The sequence below is a fragment of the Phyllostomus discolor genome, chromosome 5, assembly GCF_004126475.2.
Source record: "Phyllostomus discolor isolate MPI-MPIP mPhyDis1 chromosome 5, mPhyDis1.pri.v3, whole genome shotgun sequence".
NCBI lineage: Eukaryota > Metazoa > Chordata > Mammalia > Chiroptera > Phyllostomidae > Phyllostomus > Phyllostomus discolor.
The window spans coordinates 108981136-109001238 of record NC_040907.2 but is presented as its reverse complement, the minus strand read 5'-3'; the positions used below and the strand labels follow the sequence as shown (position 1 = coordinate 109001238).

The 20103-nt window shown below is 45.4% G+C and overlaps 1 protein-coding gene across 1 annotated transcript in view; it reads right to left on the bottom strand.

The window, feature by feature from the left end:
• The window catches only part of FRMPD2 (FERM and PDZ domain containing 2), a 98628-nt gene extending 78635 nt beyond the window's left edge, over positions 1 to 19993 (bottom strand). The window contains 10 exon segments of the mRNA XM_036027506.1: positions 5551 to 5689; positions 6325 to 6472; positions 9813 to 9987; positions 12095 to 12166; positions 13983 to 14118; positions 14980 to 15064; positions 15769 to 15809; positions 15811 to 15899; positions 17556 to 17747; positions 19928 to 19993. Coding sequence (XP_035883399.1) covers positions 5551 to 5689; positions 6325 to 6472; positions 9813 to 9987; positions 12095 to 12166; positions 13983 to 14118; positions 14980 to 15064; positions 15769 to 15809; positions 15811 to 15899; positions 17556 to 17747; positions 19928 to 19993 — 1143 coding nt within the window.
• Between the last annotated feature and the right edge of the window lie 110 nt (positions 19994 to 20103).

Here is a 20103-nt window from a genome sequence, read left to right as displayed (position 1 = left end):
TGCCAGAAGGAGTCAGTGAATCTCAATCTCCATGGACTGAGGTGGCACAAGGGTGTGAGGGTGGAGGGAGGTGTTGGGAACTGAGCTACAGTTATCACCTGACAAGCAAGATGATAACTTTCCTGATGGCTGACTGTTATTCACAGTGTCACCCTGTACTTTGTTCATTCATTCACTGTTTACACCAATAGCTCTTGACCAAACTCCCTATGTTTCGGGCATTGCTTTGGTGCTGGGGAAATGGCAGAAAAAAAAAAAACAGACAGAACTTTTACCCTTAGACAGGCTTCATTCTAAGGGAGAGAACAGCATTAAGGCTGACAAAGGAATATTTCATGCCAGGTGGTGAGAAATGTTATAATGACAAATACAGCTGTTTGAGGGAATAAAGAACTTTGAAGACTCAGGACACAGCAGCCTCTTCTGAAGATGTACTGGGAGGAAAGCAAAATGATATTAATATAGTCTGAAAGGTATTTTTCCAAATGGCATTATGATAACAATTTAGTGGTTCATAACCAGAAAATTTTATATTAACTAGAATACAATAGGAAATACCAATGTCAAGACATATAGAAAGGGTGCATCTTATTTCCTAAATTTTGCCTCAGTTTTGTGATACGTACATATGTGTGTGTTGGGTTATAACATCTATCTTTTTTTTTTTTTTCTATGATAGGTCATGGCACAGAACATTTGAAAGCCAGTGTTCTCAAATAACCATTTTAGTCTTTGAACTTGTCCTCAGCCTTAAACACAGTTACTGGGACAGAAAAGACAAGCTGTGACTGAAGTCATAGCCTTGCCCTCTCCTGTTGCGTGGGCCACTGGCCAGCAGTGATCACGGAACGCTGTGGATGGCTTGTCGAAAAACATGCGAGAGAAAAACATGCACAGAGACAAACTAGTTTCTGTGGGGAAGTAGGGACGAAATGGCCACCACCCCTAGTGGGGAGCACGCCGATTTACTGTCCATACCTGCTTTTATTGGGCTCATTTTGCATAATAATTCAGGTAAAGTACAGTACTCATTAGGGGGAAGTAAGGAACCATAGAAAACAAGGAACTCTGCAGGTCTATTTTGAGTCGGGGTCAAAGAGCTGTAAGACTTTGAGGAACAAACTAACTTCCTCCTCAGACCCTTCTCATTCAACTGAGAGCATTCTAAACAAAGAAGGTTTCACAGTAATTTACATATTCTTTCTTAGGCCTGATCACCCGGGTAATCCTCCCTTTTCAGCACAGAGCTGCACCACCCTGTCATTGTTTCAGGCTTAGGTGGAGCAAGGGAACTAAGGCAACCAAGAGATAAGGAGATTTTCTCCCAGACAATGAGAACTCAGGCTTTGTCAAAGCCGGGGAGCCAGGGTCCATCACCCCCTTTTGCTGCAGCCCCCAAAGTCCTTCTTTTGAGGGGCCTCCCAAAATGATCGTGCCTGTCTTAGGTTGTTCCCCCCCCCTTGGGGAATCTTACCCATCTTTGGCTAACTGACCAAGCTTTTTGGGATTCAGTTATGAATAAAGCAGCAGAAGCAGCATTCCTGCCAGGGAGATAAGCTTTTGTCTCCTTGCTGGCTTATGGTTCCAAGGGCGTTCCCTTAGCCTTAGCCTAGGCAGGGGTTTCAGCTTCTGATACCAGTCAGGGCGGTTCCCAACACTCTCCAACCCATACCACATGAGAACTAAGAACAGAGGATGCTGTGAAGGTAGCCATACTTGGTGATGGCTGCAGACTCACAGTATATTAGTTTTCTGGGACTTCCATGACAAATGCAACAGACTAAGTGGCTTAAACAACATAAACTAATCCACAGTTCTAGAGGCCAGAAATCCAAGACAAAATTCTCAACAGGATTGGTTTCTCTGAGGCCTTACCTTGGCTTGTAGGCAACCACCTTCTTGCTGTGTCCTCTGATAGTCTTTCCTCTAGTCACCTGACTCCCTGGTGTCCTTCTGTGTCCTAATCCCCTCTTCTTATAAGGACTCCAGTCAGACTGGATTAGAACCCACCAAGACAGCCTGACTTTAATTTAACCACTTTAAAGACCCTTCTCCAATGACAGTCACATTCTGGGGTACTGGGATTAGGGCTTCAACATATGAACTGTGGGGAATATAATTCAACGCATAACACAAGGTCATGTTACAGAACACAACAAGGGGGGCCTGGGACAATATATTATTATTGAAAGAAGGCCTTGGGTCTGTTATATCTGCCGCCCTAGGAAAGACGTCTCTCAATGCCAGAGATTTGTGAAAAGGAAAGGAAATGTTTATTTAATGCTATACAAACTTAAAGTAGTGACCTAATGTCTTCACCAAAATCCCAAAGTCCCTTAAAACACCCTCAAACAGACACAGTCCTTCTTTCCTTCCCCCTTTGCCCAGTCCAGAGTACCGTATCTCAGGAAAGGAAATAGAAGTCCATGGCTCAGGCAGTCCTCTGGTTCTTCCCAGTTAGAACTCCATCTCGACTGGGAGACCTCCCTGGGTTCCCAGCACCCTCAGCTGAGTCACCAGGATCTCTGCTAAAACCAGGTGGTGGTTCCCCCTTCTAAAGCTGTGGGGGTCCCCACTCTGGCACAGGCACGTGGTCTTCTCTCCCAGGGCCAGGGGAGTCTTCACTCTGCTAAAGCTGTGTGGCTCTCTCTCCAATGGCCATGATCTTCTCTGCACCTCCACAGCCACATGGTTCTCTCCTCTCAGGGCTGTGCATGGCTCTCCTCCTCCCAGGGCTGCAGGAGTCTCCACTCAGTCAGGTCTGCGTGGTTCTCCTTCTTAAAGCAGCATGATTCTCCCCTCTAGGGCTGCTCCATGGTTCTCCCTCTCTCAGGGCTGCAGGAGTCTCCACTCCGTCAAGCCCGCGTGGTTCTCCTCCTCTCAGGGCTGCAGGAGTCTCCACTCCGTCAAGGCCACATGGTTCTCCTCCTCAATGGCCACCAAATCTGGGTTTTAAATCCCCGCGGCCAATCTTCCTCTGCAGCCTCATTTCTGACTCCTCCCACACTCGGCTTCACATGCCAGAGTTCGTGTCCTTCCAGCTTTACTGGGCTGCCATCATGAGTCTGGGCAGGCGTGGCCCCATATCCTGGAGCCAATCCTCTCTGAGCTCCCACGCAGGTGCTGTAACTCAGGGGACCTGCCCCCCCAGTTACATCTGGGTGGGGAAGTTACTTCCATTCCCCTGGCTTAGAGCTGATCACAGCTACTTAACATATCTATGCAACCAGTCAAAGGTTATAGATATGCCAAACGACCACACCAGAGCTTAGCTGCAAGGCTGTTGCTATGCTAAACAGCTCTCAATGGCCCTGCTCCATTTGTCCCTCCCCCCAACCCACTCCCTGGGCAGGGGGGATGGAGACATCCCAAAATCTCCTGGACACCTTAAGTTCTGGACCCCATTTCAAATGCCCATTTGGGGTCCCCCCCCTCTTGGCTGCACCCTGTAACAGTCACACTCAGATGTCTCCAGCAGACTCAGAAGTTTAGCAAAATGCATCTCCTTTGCTCACCAAGGATGTAGCATTCCTCACCATGAGTGCTCACTGGTGGTGGACATATATTTTTGGTCATGTACTACTGTGCCCCTCCTTTCTGGAAATGGAAACCACCCTCCTCCCTGTCAGTGCAAGCATTTTGCTTAGTGTTAGCTCTACTCCTAGCTCCTAGGGTGGCAGTATCACTTAAGTGCAACCAATCAGAGCACAGTGTCTTGCTGCACAGTGATTAGCTTAGGATGGGCACATGACCCTGTCAGAACCAATGAGACAGAACAACAGGATTTCCATTACATTACTGGGAGAGGACCTCTCCCTTTGGTGCTGGGCTGCAACCTGGAGGGTAGAATCTAGAGCTACTGGAAGGAAACCTGATTAAGGAGAGCACATAACCTAGAGATGCAGGACACCCAAGTCCTGCTGATGCCATTTGGGTCTGTGCACCCAGCAAGCCCCAGGCAAGGACCAGGAGACCGAGGAGACCTGGGGACCAAGGAGACAGGAAGTAGCTACAAGGTAAGCAGTGATAAGACTGGAGGCTTGTCCAAGGAGCAGGGAGGCCTGGACACTTCAGTTTTGTAAGCCAATAAATTACATGTTTTATTCAAGCCAAGTGAGCTTTCCTGTCACTTGCTATTGAGAGAACTTGCTACTGAGTGATCACCTGTCCTGGACAAAGGGTGTGGGGATATGTACACAAGGGTCCAGAGAATATGGGGAGAATTTCCTCCCACAGATGGGGAGGCCAGGAAAGCTGTGTAGTTGGGGCTGAGTTGATCTTGGAGAATGGGTGAGATCAGGATGGACATGCAGACCCTACTGGGAAAGCATTCAAAGGCCCAAGGCCATATGTGTTAAACCTCATTTTCTCTTTCAAGCAAGGGACCCCTCTATCACACAGCTCTCATGTCCTCTTTAGAGCATCTCTTCTCCAAGTTAAGTACCGCCAAAGGCTCTTGGTTTTTATAACATGGCAGTGAGATTCCCTCCAAGATTAAGACCGGTGCACTGGCTAAGAAGTCACCTGGGAAGACATCGGTGAGACCTTTACCTCCATTGCTCTTCTCTTTCTGCTCCTACTGACGAAGCCAGAGACACACTCCACATTTAGATGTCATGTCATACTGTTTAGGTCTTTGTTGAGGTCTAAACAGACCCCTTTACTGCTTCAAAGATGAACATGGGTAGGGGATTTTCATGAACCCAAGAGAAAGCTGCAGTACTCTCTGTCATAGCTCACCTGGTTGTTCCTTCCTTCCTGCATGGCATCTCTGTTTTAAATCCTAATTAAGTTAAAAATATATTAGCATTATCCCTCCCTACATTGATGTATTTGCAAATTAAATAACCAGTAACCCCTACTAAGTCTTGAGGGCTATAACATAGGACAATTAGACACAAATTAAATCAAAGAAACTTACATATGATTGTGCTGCAGGGACAAGGACTTGGCCAGCAAGATTAGAGCTTCTATTTGAGAGGCGGCAGATCTGGCAGAAACAGCACTGGCCTTGGAGTCAGATACACCTGGGCTCAAATTTAGACTTTGCCATTTTCTTGGCACATGAGTCTCAAATTGCTCTTCTAGAAAATGTGAGTATCAACCTTGCAAAGCTGTTTTGATGGTTAAATGAGTTAATGGTGTAGAAAATGTCTAGCTTAATGGCAGGTACATAGAGATCTTTTAGTAAAGGTGGCCTGTTAATTGATGATGATGATGATGATGGTGATGATGATGATGATGAGAACCAAATAAATTAGTAAATTACTCTCTTTAGGAGGGATCTTAGACTAGAACTACATTGTAATACATAAACTTGACTTGTTCATCTTTGTATCCATCAGAACTTAGCAAAGATCACTTGATTGGATGAATGGATGCATGGATGGATGAATGGATGGATGGATGGATGGATGAGCAGATGGTTACCCCTATCTAAGTGGTAAATGCTAACAATACTTTTTAGTCTCCACATTTTCAACAGTTTCCCTTTGTCCCTTAACTGCTCCTGTGCTGACCCCACCAAGAGCCTCAGCTTTCCTCCTCTACCTCCTCAGGGTAACTGCCAAACTTAACCTGCAGAGCCAGGACTTCCAGATGCAGCAGTATCTCATCATTTCAGTACAGCTTCTCCTCCAGGATGTCTTTCTGAAGCTACAGGGGAAATTGATGTCTTGTCTAGCTCTGCCTGAGAAAGAAAAGAAGAAATAAAGGCCACTGGAATGCTGAGAGGGTTTTCTCAGTCTGGAAAACAAGGAAAGGAGAGAATATAGGATACACACAAATACTACCCAGAGGGCAATGGCAGTAAGACAAGTGTGGTCTCCTTTATCCACACTATGTCTCCTGCCTCTAGTTGAAGGCCACTCTGTGCCATGTACTTACACCCATGGATATGTTTGTTGCTGTGGTTCAAGTGAAAAAAACCTGACATTCAGTTGGGTGGTTTTTCTAGTGAGCTAAAGAACAAAGAAGCAGTGGCTGAACTCCAAAGCCATGACCCTATCCTCCAACTCTCATGACTGGGCTGATTCGGGGAGGGACATGTAGGTCAGGGGAGATAGAATTTTGACCTGAAGTGGAATATATTTGAAACAAACAGGCAAGTTCTCATTTTGACCAGAGCTTGCTCCTAAACACTGATTTCCCCCCCTTTTCTGTCAGATTGGAATTGAGTTGATAGAAGGTCAACCACAATAATTGTTATTTATATACAAGTTAAAGTTCACTGAGCACTTGCCTCTAATTACTACCTCTAATGTCATCCTGGATCTGGATGTGCCTAGCCCTTAATGGACAATGCAACAAGTCTGTAGAACTCACTGGAGCAGCCCATTGTGACTGACAAAGAACTTGATCCTCAGGAAGAGTATGAAGGCACTCCAGGAGGTCTTCTGTGGTTGCTTACTCCACCCCTTAGGGGCTATTTTGCACAAACTGATTTCATTGGCCAGGAAGAAGAACTCTTTGTCTGAAATGAAAGTAGAGAGTATTTGGAGGGAAAAGAAGTCAGGCAGGCACCACCCCTCAGATCTATAGCCCTGAGCCCTGCCCAGAATGTGGGACAAGAGCTTTCTCGTTGCAGGAGAGAGCAGGAACCAAGTTCTTTGCACACCTGCTACCACTGTGGATTTGCCGGGTCTATGAGGGGCTGTAGTAGGAGACAAAGAGGGGGGGGGCGTGGAGGAGAAACTTGGCAACAAAAGAGAAAATGTGATTATTTATCTTAGAGAAGATATCACTGTTATATGCTTTCCAGCTACCATCTTATGGAGATAAAAAGAAAAACAAAGGAATGAGTATTTATCCCATCCCTGCCATAGGCCAGGCCCTCTTCATAAACTGGGTGGTCCCCAAGTGTCCCCAGCCACGGGTGTGTTATGGACTGAATGTTTGTGTCTTACCAAAATTCATATATTGAAGCCCTAACTTTCCATGAGATGGTATTTGGAGGTGTGGCCTTTGGAAGGTGATTCGATTTAGATACGGTGATAAGGGTTGACCATCATTGTGGGATAATGTAATAAAAAGAGGAAGAAACCAGAGTTCTCTCTGCTATGTGAAGACACAGTGAAAAGGTAACTGCCTAAGCCAGAGAGATCTCTAAACCTGACCAGAATCAAACCCTGATCTTGTACTTCCCAGGCTCCAGAACTATGAGAGGTAAATGTGTGTTGTTTCAGCCACCCATTACACAGCATTTTGTTTTAGCAACCCAAGCTGACCAAGACAGGGCATAAATGGAGTTGCATTTGCCTTTTGACCTGAATGTTGCCAGCTTGAAAACTCTACCAATCTAAGCTCAGGACTTCAACTCCTATTGTTTGTACTTAGCACCTCTGGGAAGGAGGTTGAATCAGCCCCAGACACTGATGGGCCTGTCTCTACCCCTGCTGTCTGTGAGGCAAATATATCCCCTCCCCACTCTGCCTGAATGCCCTGGCCACTCCCACAAGCCTCCTGCAGATCTGCCCAAGGCTTACTCTGCCCCACAGCCTTCTCTGTGCTCTGTCCTCTCAGCATAGAGATGCTCTTGTATCAGGTTGCCTGGCCACAGGTGTGTTGCCATGGTTTGTAAGGCAAAAGTCTTAAGCAGGTAAGCTTCCCTTCCAATGGCATGTATATGCATGATGGGGAGAGGGAAGGAGGTGTCCAGAAAAGTTCAAGTCAACAGTCACTACACAGTGCCCAATGTCTTATTTTGACATATATATTAATTACAAGTTAGCAAAATGTTTTGTTAATGGTTTAACTTAATGAAAATAATTAAAATGTACAAGCAAAATTAAGTTCTAAGCAAAATTAGAACATTTTAGGGGTAAATAGATTAAAAAAAAAGACAAGAATGAACATAATAATCCTGATAAATGGCTTCCTAAAGTGTATGTCAACTAACTTGCACCACATTTACTATCCACATTAGGGAGGGGGCACAAGAGGCTCTTGATAATGCAAAAGTACCAGATCTCAGTAAATAAATATGGAAATGCCATTTTAAAAAATTCAAGAAACCTCCTCTAAACTTACCTTTGTGCTTTCTTCCTTGCAACTGAATCTGAGTCCCCATACCACCTCACCCTTCCCTCAGGGTCACTCCTCCTCAGGGAATGGTAGGTCCCTGCTTCAGTTTGGCTGGCAAACCCTCCCTGGTGGGTTTATAGCCAAATCCCAGACTGATCACTTTTGAGTGATTTACCCAGGAGGCCCCAGCTAGACAGCTAATGTCAAATGGGAGGGGTCCTAGGGTCAGTATTTGACCAGGAGAAGGCAGTAGCAGGTAAGCCCCAGGTTGTACTACTCCCAGAGCAAGCTCACTGGTTTTATTTAGATTGCATGTTACAGATCAATAAAAATACAATGTTTCCTAAAGATTCTCCTGCTCACATTGTTCTAAAGATTGAGCAAACATCAATTGATCACATCAAAACATGTAGTGCTTTTAACTTTGGAGAGATATTTTTCACAGGTCTGCTGAGAACTATGGGGAGATAAGGCCACCCTCCTAAACCCCTGTGTCACACAGGACGATCCCACAGTAAGCTTATGAGCTTCTCCCACTGGAGGAGGAAGAAGAGAAGAGCACCAAGATTATGACACCTAGCAAGGTGGGCTGGGAGAGCCAGGATTTAACCTGAAGACCCACATGTTCCCAGCTCAGCTCTCTTCCCATTATTCCACACAGTGGTTAAAACACTTCAACTATAGCAAAAGGACATTTGAGGTTGATTAAAATAAAGAGCCCCTTAATGGAAGGGCAGAGATGAAAAGAGGGTGTAGAAACACTTTTCTTTGGATTTTCAGAACTCATTCTTAACTTAGGGTCAGGGTGCTGATTTCCTATTAGTACTGAATGATTAGATGAGTATTTAAAAATTTTTATTGTGATAAAATACATATAACATAAAATTTACTATCTTAACCATAGTTAAGTGTATAGTTCAGTGGTATTAAGGACATTCCCATTGTTGAACAACCATCACCACCATTCACCTCCAAACCCTTCCATCTTGCGAAATTGCAGCTCTGTGTCCATTAAACGGTAAATCCCCAACCCACTTCCCCCAGCCCCTGGCAACTACCATTCCACTTTGTGTCTATCAATTTGACTACTCTAGGTACCTCACTTATATAAGTGAGATTATACAGTATTTATCTTTTTGCAACTAGTTTACTTAGTACAATGTCCACAAGTTTCATCCATGTTATAGCATGTGATGGAATTATCACCCTTTTTAAGGCTGAATAATATTCTATTGTATATACATACCACATTTTGCATATCCATTCATCCATCAATGGGCACTTGGGTTGCTTCCACATTTTAACTACTGTGAATAGTGATGCTACAAACATAGGTGTATAAAAATCTCTGAGAAGCCTGTTTTCAATTATTTGCATATATATGCAAAAGTAAAATTGCTGGGTCATATGGAAAGTCTATTTGTAATTTTTTGACAAACTACCATTCTATTTTTCACAGTGGCTGCACCATTTTATATTCCAATCTAGATGGAAATGGGTTTAACATTTTAACATTTCCTTATTGGTACATTGAGATCAGCCAACCAAACCCAGCAAATCACAAAAACACACAAGATCTTACAGGCACGGTTTCATTACAGTCTTCTGCACTTACTTGACACTTTGTACATAAACACTTGAAGCCTTCACCATGCTAAGTAATGTCTAAGTGTGCAGGGTGATATGCCCCAGCCCAAGCAGTTATTTTAGAAGGAATAGTGCTCAAGTACCTAGACACCTAGGTTACCTGAGGCACCAGGACAGCTGTGGGCTATGCAAGAGACACTTACCTTTCATGTAAGCCAAGCCAAAGTGGGTCAGCTCCCCCAAATTGGCAAAGGATATGACAGCATTGTAGATGACCCCCACTGTGGACGTGATGTCACATTTCACCTCCAGACATTGCCCACTCAGCAGCACCACATAGAGGTCCCTAAGAGTCAAACAGGATTTCCCTTTTTTGGTCTGAAAATAATAACAGTATCGATTGTAACAGTAACTATGAGACATGGAGTCTTCACTGTGGTCTAGCTGCTATGCTAAACACTTTATATACATTGTCTCATTTAACTAACGTACAACTCTTAAGAATATTTATGATACTATTTAGCAGATGAGAAATGAGGCTCATTGATGGTAAGGGACTTACCATGGCAGCATAGCTAGAAACAGGCAGAGCCAGATGCAAATCATACCCTCTGCCAGGCCCTGCAGGAGCCAGGAAGGCTGAGGAGGCAGGTCTTACTGGTGCCTCTACCTTGCTGAAAGCCCAGCTGTCCCTCAGACTCCACCTCCAAAAAGACTGCCCAGGGCTTTTATTAATAAATCAGACACCCCTGGTGGTGTCGCTCAACCTTATACTGCCCTCTAGGTTCCCTAGAACACAGCAGAATGAATTGGGGCTGGTACAGATCCAATAAAGAGAGGGCCAGAGCAAAGGGATTACTTCACATTGAGAAATGGGTCAGCAGAGCCCCATCCAAAATTGTGTAACAGTCAGCCTTCTGCCTTTCCACCCACTCAGATTAATTCCAGATTTATCCACCACCACAACCTCACCCTGACCACCATGGCCTCTGAACACCCACATTTCACTGCCCCTGACCCGGTCAGCCTGTGTCTCTGCACACAACATCCACTGCATGGAGTGCTCTTCCCTCTCTGTCCCCACACAGAAAGTTCCTAGGAGACTTCCAGGTCAGGCTCAGGACTCTTGGCTATAGTCTGGAGAGTAAATCACTCACTCCCTTCTCTGCTCTAAATGCCAGTGTGAGCGATAGCCCAGGCCTCCGCAGGGAAATTCTCCTTAGAGGACAGCCATGGATAAACAAAGACGTGTAGTTTTAGTGCCATTGAGACCACACCACATCTTAATTCTCTGGATGCTGCAGGGGGCAATGCAGATCTGAGGACCCTGTAGGAAAAGATTTCTGCAAGATCCTGGGCAGAGCTAATCACATGGCACAGTCTGAGCCACCACAACTCCTGCCCTTGCTGCACACATGAATCACCTGAGCAGTTGATTAACATGTGGGTTCAGGGGCCACATGGGGGTAGAAAAGAGAGAGAGAGAGAGAGAGAGAGGTGGGGGAGTGCTCATCCCTTATGCTCTAAGGGCCCTGTGCTTGGGTTTACTTACTCTGTAGCTGCCCTCTTGAAATCTTAACATTTATATCTTTGAATGTGTGTTTTCTAAGTGTGGTTCAAGGGGACAATAGAGCCTGCACATGGAACTTAGGCTCACAGTGGTCCTGCCTCCCCACCCCTGGCAATGAGTCCTGGCTGCTAAGTCCTCTGCTTTCTCGTGCCTCAAACTGCACCTGGTTTTTCCCTTCCCGTCCCTACCCTACAGCCTCTGCCACCCAACACCCAGGATGGCCTCTAGCTCATATTCTACCATCACTCTCCTCCTCTGCCGGGGATGACTCAAGAAGGGTACCAGTCAGGCACATACACTCCAAGACATCTCAGAGCAAGGCACGGCAGCCACTGTCTTCACTCAGAGCTGACAGCACCAGAGCTGTGGGTGACCCAGCAGGGACAGGCCTCTCATCTCTCCCAATCCAGGTACCAGTGCCTATCCACACAGAGGTTGCAACCCCTCTGGGAGTCCATAGTCTCCCTGGGATAGGAGCACAGAGCCAAGAGAGGGGAGATGAAATTTTCCATCCCAGAAAACAGACAAATGTATAAATGCTAGAATATAAGCTCCAAAGAGGACTCTGGCCCACATCATAGATTTGGGGTCTGGAATAGTGCCTGATACTTTCTAGATGTTTAAACAATATTTCTGACTAAATGAGAAGATGAAGGCTGAGCTAAGGCTGAAAGGACAAGCAGAATTTAGCCAAAGTTACAGAAGGTTTCTCTTAAGGGAGAAAAGAAGTGCCGAAGGACGTGAAGCAGGAATATGACTTTGTAGAGAGCTCTGGCAGGCATCTGGAGGACAGAATGAACACTCGGGGACACTCCCAGGCTGAAACCCCAGTAAGGTCAGTCATCCTCTGGACCTGTCCAGTTAGTCAGCTCCCTTAGCACCCTCCACCCCTGCCCAGTCTAACCCAGCAGTTACCACAATTGATCCAGGCAGATGCAAAGTCACCGGGGCTTCTCCAGCCAGCAGGGTAAACTCTGGCCTGGAGAACTAGGGAAATACCCAGGGTCACTCAACATAGAGAAGAGAAGTCTTGTGCCATGGGACTAGACCCCCCAACTTTGGGACTAGGCTTCCTCTGTGGGCACATCTCTCCCCACACCCTCCTAGCACTCCCTTTCCCAGAGCCAGCAGGAAACAGGTTTCAGTGACATGAGGCTAAACTGGCCTGAGTCCCTAGCTGGGCAGGGCAGTTTGAAGCAACAGCCTTATAGGATGTTCTAGCTCTTAAGCTGGGTGTCTACTTTATTATAAGTTTCATAATCCATGCATGCTTACATAATCATTGCATGTATCAAAATTATAAAAATACCTTATATAATACAAATGTATGCTATATGCAATAAGAACTTTTAAAAACAAAGATACCTTTAATTTAGATTAGATAAAACTTTTTCTAGCTGTGGATGTTGAATCAATAGCATGTGGGGGCAGCCATTCTCATATCACAATACTTTATGTCTGTATCACATTTATGACCTGGGAAATACCTTAATACCCAGCATTATTTAGACCCCACCATTATGCTACGAGATACATAGTCTCAACTTATTTTGCAGGAAATTGAGGCTCCAAGAGGTTAATAAACTCTCCCATACCCAACATCAGTGACTGAGATAATTGGGTGGACTTTCTAATGTGCCCCCAAGAGTACCCAGCAGGACACCTGTCTCAAGAGGCCAAAGGTCCAGCCAGGGGTGGTGCATGTCCTGAGAGAGTACTCAATAGAAGTGTCTTTAATGAGTGATGAGGAAGAAAAGCCAAAGAAGGTGAACCTGTTTCTGTTCCCCAGAGATCATGAGGACCTGAGAGTGGCCTTGGAGGGCAACAGGGTCTGGGCTAAGAGGGTGGCAGCCCAGATCCATGCACGAGGAGGATGACCTAAGGCTACTGCAGGCTCAGCTCATCTCTGATTTGTTGAGAAGCTTTAAACAAGTGTCTCTGTGACAGGCAGGCAAAGACCTTCTGGAGGCATCTGGGTCTGACATTCCCAAAGGGTCAAATACTCAACGGTAGGCCTAGTGGAAGCAGTCTCCTCAGGAAACAGCCTGTGCATAAGGGATCTGTCACCACTCCAGGGAATGCTATTCCCCCAGGTGTCATGTGGTTAAAACAGTTTTTCAGCCTATGGCAGTGTCACCCTTGAGGAAGGGCTTCTTTTTTCTAAGCACTGGAAATGGTTCTGTGGGCTGTTTCTGGTAGAAGGTGCATCCCAGGACCACCCCAATCTCACCATCCAGCACAGACCCTTCAGCAGAGAGCAGACTGCCTTGTGAGGAGTCGGGGGTCCCCACAGGCATGAGCACACTGCAAGAGTTTCTGTCATCCATCGCTCTGTCAGCTGCAGCTCTAACCCTGTTATCCTATGTGCCAACCAGAACAGAGACTCTCCTCCCTGTCCATCCCACGCACACCTTTGCCCCTGCATTTCCCCTCAGTTTAAAAGGCCCCTTCCAAGTACATTGGGCCTTGTCAGCTCTCTTATCACCTACCTCATTCTGCCACCTCCCCACCACGGCTGTCAACTTCCTGAAGGGTGAGACCTGGCACCTTCAACTTTCTATCCTATACAACATCTACTACAGCAAGGTCACTCAATGAACACCTAATGCCCTGACTTGAATGTTTCATGGTTTTTTGGTTCAATTCTAGAAATCTCAGCCCAGGAAGACTGGTATCCCAAGAGGACTCTGCCCATTTTCAGCTGCTATGTCAGCCATCCACCACTCCCCATTCAAACCTCTTTGTGGGTATCCATTCTTTCATCCTCTCCCTTTTTTGGTCACCTTTCCCTTTCTTTGCTCACCTTTCCCTTTCTTTGCAGGAAACACTTTTGAGAAGGAGTTTCTGGCCATGAGCTATGCACTGCCACAGAGATAGGGGATCTGGAGCAGGGCTACCTGCCCTCCTGAAGGTCCTGGAAGGCTTCAGCTGGAAGAGCACTGGCCAGCCAGCAGTCAGAGAATAGGAAGAACAATTAACAGTGGAAATGGCTTCCAGCTAGTAAAATACCACCACGTGCAGGTGTTCAGTGGGGCAGGATGTGCGCACCACTTCATCTTCACCCTACACATATGAGGGAAGCACTATATCCACTTTCAAATGTGGAAGCTGAGGCCTAGAGAAGTTAAGGCTGCAGTGTGACTTTGTCCATCCTCCCATCAGGAGGTGGAGTCTATTCCCCACCTCTTGAAGCCAGGCTAGTCTGTGGCTCGCTTCAGCCAATACCATGAGATGAAAATGGTGGGAGGCTAGTTCTGAAAGTTCTGTGCCCCTTCCCTTCCCTTCTCTTTCTCCCTCTGACAATCATGGGCTAGCCTTCTGGTAAAGAGCTAGGATCTCCAAGACAATAGCCAGCCATCCCCCCAGAAGTAGCCGATCACAGGTGCACAATGGCATCCAGCAGAGTCCAAAAGAACCTTCCAGCTGAGCACAGCCTAAACTCCCAACTCACAGAATCAAGAGCTAAATCAATCATTATTTCCAGCCACTGTGATTTGTGGCTGTTATGGAGCCTCACCTGGCAATAGATAATGACAAGGACATGAAAGCATGTTGTTGTTCCATAACTGAGCCTGCTCTTGGTTCCCAGAGGAGACAGATGCCCTGACAGCACACCTGCCATCAGGCATCTCATCACCTTGTCTTAGTATCTGCTTAAATGTGGCTTTTTCACCTGCCAGTGGGTCAGTTTCTTCTGAAGAAGCAAGAGGCTTCTCATCAATAATCAGTAAAGAAGTAGGTTACACCCACCACCCTATTTCCCACACCAAGCTCAAAGCCCTGTACACCTTGCTGCTTACCTGTTAGAGAGGTTACAGTGACTATGTGTTGAGGTGCTTGGACTGGGCTGCAGAGAACTCTGGATCTCTGTGCTTCTCTCTGAAACTAACCCAACAGCATAGTGGAGGGCATGAACAGAGACAAAGAGCTGGGTCACCTGCCCTCCTTTCTTGAATCAGACAGACTGGAGTGTGGATATCAGTATCCTGACTTACTAGCTGTGTGACCTTGATAAAATTATTTAACTTCTCTGAGTCTGTTTCCTCATGTGAAAAATGGAAATGAAAATGGCAAAGGGTTGGAAGAAGTTCTAAGGGAAAGATAAAGCCTAACAGCAAAAAGTACCTTATTTTAGGGACAACAAACAAAAATTATTGTATTTTGTTTTTTTTTAAATCTCAGACACAGTTGAAAAGTAGAGAACAGATTTAAAGACCATTCTAAAGTTCATTCTTTTAACACACCTAGAGCAACAACAAAAACAATATTTTACAGGTTACTTTCCTTTCTTTCCACTTAGAAACTAAAGAAATTTTCTTTCTGTTGTTTGTTTTAAATTGTTTTACCAACTTGAACAACTAGACCCCTATAACTATAAGTTTACACTAGATATAAATATCTCTGTTGAATTGTATCTCCAAATGAAGCTTTCTCCACAACACAGAGGAGTCCTAAGCTCAGCCCCTTCTCTTCAAGGGCTTCCTGGAAGAGTTGAGTCTGCACGGGCATTCTCTGTCACCGCAGCATAGACATCTGGCCCACATATGGCAGCACATGGTCTCCAGTGGCCCACCCAGGCACCAACCCACCACTGCAGGGATGCAGACCCTCCAGGGTCCATGCTGTTGGTCTCACAGCTCATCTGGTGCAACCTACTCCTGAGCAGGTAGCTCCTGTACTGCTCTGCAGAGGAGCTTTCTTTCACAACTATCCTTTCCACCTGAAGGTCAAGTGCATCACACATTGGTATCCCAAGGTTGAGGGGGCATTTATATAGATACATACAGACTAAGCTGTCAGTTTGGGTCAGTGTGGCAGTGTCTGTCCCACACAGTGAGAGCCTAGCGATGCATTCACTAGCACCCAGACATGCTCTGTACCCATCACCCATACACACCCTGAAGGTAATTCCACTCCAATACCTGTGTACTTATGCACATCTGTGCTTTTGCCCACACTTTCCCTCTACTGCTGGGGGCCTCCCTGCTGAGTTCCTCTGTGCCTCCAAGACCCAGAGCTATGCCCTCTCTACTTCTAATCCTCTCCACCTCTGCCCTCATACAGATGAAAATGTCCTTTCAGCACCTTCCCTCATCACTATACTCACAACTCCCTCTATTACACTCCATTATATCACATTTGCTTATTTGTTTCCCCCAATCTCACTGCATGATTTATGCCTCATTGTAGCTCACATAGTTCAGCCCCAATGAATGTCCAGTTAGTGACCAAAATCTACCTTTATGGTTCCCTGATGAAAATGCTCTAGATTAATTCTGTGTCATTCAGGGGACAATGAGACACCAAAGGGGGTCAGGCTCTAAAGTGTTTGAAACAAATAGACCTTCTTTCCTACCAAACCCTCTGGCTCAACAAATAGGGGCAACATGTCCACATGCCAAGAAAGCAGGGATCCAATAAGGAAAACAGAATGAGACAGACATTTTCTGATTGACTTTTGATAGTGTCCCCCTGTCCACAACTGTTCTCTCTTCTCTATCCACACGACCCCTCCATTAATCATGGCTCAGTTCTCCAGCCTGTCTCCAAGATGAGTTCAGGGCTACCCAGCCTTCTCTGATTCTTCTAAGATGCTAACCTCTTTGCATTTGTACTTTGAGCACCTCATTTGCCTCACCCTAGTCCCAGCTCTGCCCTGGCCTTAAGGAGATGCAACACAGGTGCAATTACCCTGAGGCTGTCTCCACCTGAGACAACCTCCTTGCTTGGCTTGCCCCCCTTCCTGTCCTCTTTCCATCACTCCCAGGAGTATTTTTCCAATAAGTAATTTTCATAAATATCCCTGTCTCTTGTTTTGCATCAAGAAAACCCAGGCCAAATCAAATACCTACTATGTGCCAGGCACCTTCCTAGGTGTTGGGAAGGGTACAGGGCAGCAACTGGCACAATGTGACAAGCACAACAAGGAGATGCCCTGCAGGTACAAAATAGCAGAGGGGAGCTTGCACGGAGTGGGGAGGACTGTGTAGGCATGGTATGGGAAGACTTCTTGTACAAGAAGCCTGGAGTTTAATTTTGATAGGCAAACTGACTCATGGTTTATAAACATGATTGTTTTTATGTAAAAAGGCTCTTTCCAAGATCCAAAGGGTCTTAGCCACATGAGGAATTTGGCTTGCCCCAAGATCTTTGCCAGCACTGCCCAACAGAACAGGAATGCTCTAGATCTGACCCATTCAGAATGACCATCACCAGCTCCATGTGGCTACTGAACACTTGAACGTGGCAGATGAAACTGAGGAACTGAATTTTTAATTTTATTTCACTTTAATTAACTATATTTTAGCTCATTTAAATTTCAACTGCCACACATGGCTAATGGCTCCTGGCATGAGAAGCGGAGATCCACAATGACCTTGGATAGGGTGCCCAGAAGCAAGCCAACCAGCCATCTGATATGGACACTGTCTGAGGCAGGGTGTACAGCCCTTTCTTCCTGATGAACCCAGCAGGCTTCCAGAACCAACTGCAGTGGCAGTCTCCTGCCAGGCTGCTCTTCACACATGGTCAGCAGGAGAGAGTGCAAGGGCTCCTGGAGCTGCAGGGGCTGGGAAGCAAAGTGCTACATGAGCCAGCTGGAGAGCTGCTGCCCTGCAGCCAGTTCCTGCAGGTGTGCAGTGAAGGCAACAAAAACACATGTTCTCATGAACCCTTCAACAAGGCCTGGTCCTTCTGGAGAATTCAGGGATAGATACAAGATAATCACTGAAGCCACCAAATGCAGAATGATTGTCACTGTGCCAGCTGTGTGAGGTTTTCTGCTCTCTAAACAGCAATGCCCTTCAGTTCACAGAGAGCCCACACATGTGCTTGGTATACTTATGAAAAATAAGTGCTTTACCAAATGAATTTCCACCTATGCCAAGCATCCAGATCAAACCAGGGCTCAAACAGCCTTTAATTTACATTCACCTAGGCAGCCTGTGATTTTTCTCAGATTATTTAGATGGGTCTCATTGGGCCTTTCAACTAGAATGTGAGTTTCAGGAATATAAAAGGGCAGTGGCTTTTTCATTCTGGAATCTTCAGCAGTTAGCACAAGATCAGTAAGTTTTGGCTGAACTTTATGTCACACGTATGCACCAAACAAAAGGAAAAATCAATATTTTATTATATTAAGCACTTCCTTCATGTGTTTACATGGCCACTATTTATACAGGGAAGGCCTCCACCCAGACTCAAAATCAGGCTTTTTTCTCATGCTTATCCATATCGCTGGTCATTCTGCAGATAAAGGCCGCACTACCATTTCTTGTCAGGCTGGAGTTAACCAGAAAAGTGGAAAGTGAGCTGGAGATGGAGGGAGCAGTGTGTGCAAATGTCAGCATATATTTGAAAGGAAAGGGAGTATGGGCAGGGCCCAGAACAATGATGATCAGTGCCCTTTATTTGAAGTTATTCAGAATTTCAACACAGTGACAACAGAGCATTAAATAAAGCATGGGGCCCTTGTAAATGTAGGGTGCTGTGCTATTATGCAGGCCATATGGCCATGAAACTAGCCCTGATTATTGCAGAGTACAAAGAAGAAACAAAACTATAAGTAGGAACCCAATTCTGTGCTCCAGGTGTGCCCTGCTGGGAAGTAGAATGTAATCCCATGGGTACTGGGGAGCTATAAAAGATTTCACTGGAGGAGGGACATGAGCAGGTTCCTGTTTCAGAAAAAGCACCAGGAAACATTGGAATGTTGAACTGTTGCAGAAAATCACTCACTCACAGAGAGATGACGAAGCACAAACTTTATTACCCGGGGGCTCAGAGGGGAGTTAACCATTCAAATCCTCTGAGCAAAGAGTCCAAGCTGGAGTTTCCTTTAAATACTTGTTACAAGGCAAAAAGGAGGAGGGGGCGAGTCATCTGCTAGAGCAAACATTACAGAAGCAGAAGCAAAGCGAAGGTCAGTGTTTTGGCCTTGAGATAACTGTTACCTTGGTGACAGCTGCTAGTCAGCTCCTCATCATATAAAAACAAAGACACTGTGACATTTTGCAAGTGTTACAGAGAGCACTGCTTATCAAAGAAGCTGCAGAGCATAGAAAACTTTTTATGGTTTTTTTTTTTTCCTGCCACAGAACTAGAGAAGGCAAGAATGAGATAGAAGTTGGAAGGGAGAAGGGAAAGAAAGAAGGATAAATGGCTGGGCAGGGTTCTTCAGCATGTGCTCTTGTTACACTGGTTTCTTTATTGTTAGATGAAAACTCACATTCTCACACAAACACACACAAATTCTGTAGTCAAAATTTTTGTGAAATTCTATGATAAAGTTAAAAATTTCTATGCTTTAATTCTTTTCATAGTCTTTAATAAATTACTCTGAAAAATCTTTTAGAGAAAGACATCATAGGCAGCATTTTCCAAAATCAATTCAGCACAGAACCCTTTTTCAGGAAAGCATCTCACTTCAGGAAGAACTGCTTTAAAGCCTGTTTTATAAATTTGTGTTTTTAGGAGCCATCAAATACTCTAGCTTGCTACTTCCACTGAGCAGAGGTGGTAAATAAGCCTTATCTTGTTTGCCAGCTCTAAATTGTGGTTGCCTAGATTGCCATGAGTAGGCCTCAGAGGTTATCTCTGGGCTCAGCGAGAGCAATTCTATAATCGGTTGGCAATGCCTTCTTAGAACCTAGGAGGAAAGAGTGGTGGCACACAGCTCAGTATACATAGTCCCTGACCCAGAAAAAGAATGCTAAGTAAATCCAAAGACTTGAGTATCTTGTTACAGACCTCATTTTGTGGAACATGAAACCCTGCTGACCAGTACAGGGTCATTCCTAAAGAATAGATGTGCATATTCCCAAGAGAAAAAGCACATGATTAAGTTTTAGTCACCTCTGTTATTTATGGTCAAAAACATAATTGTATTCCCACATGTGGCAAGCATTACTGGCTGGCTAACCCAA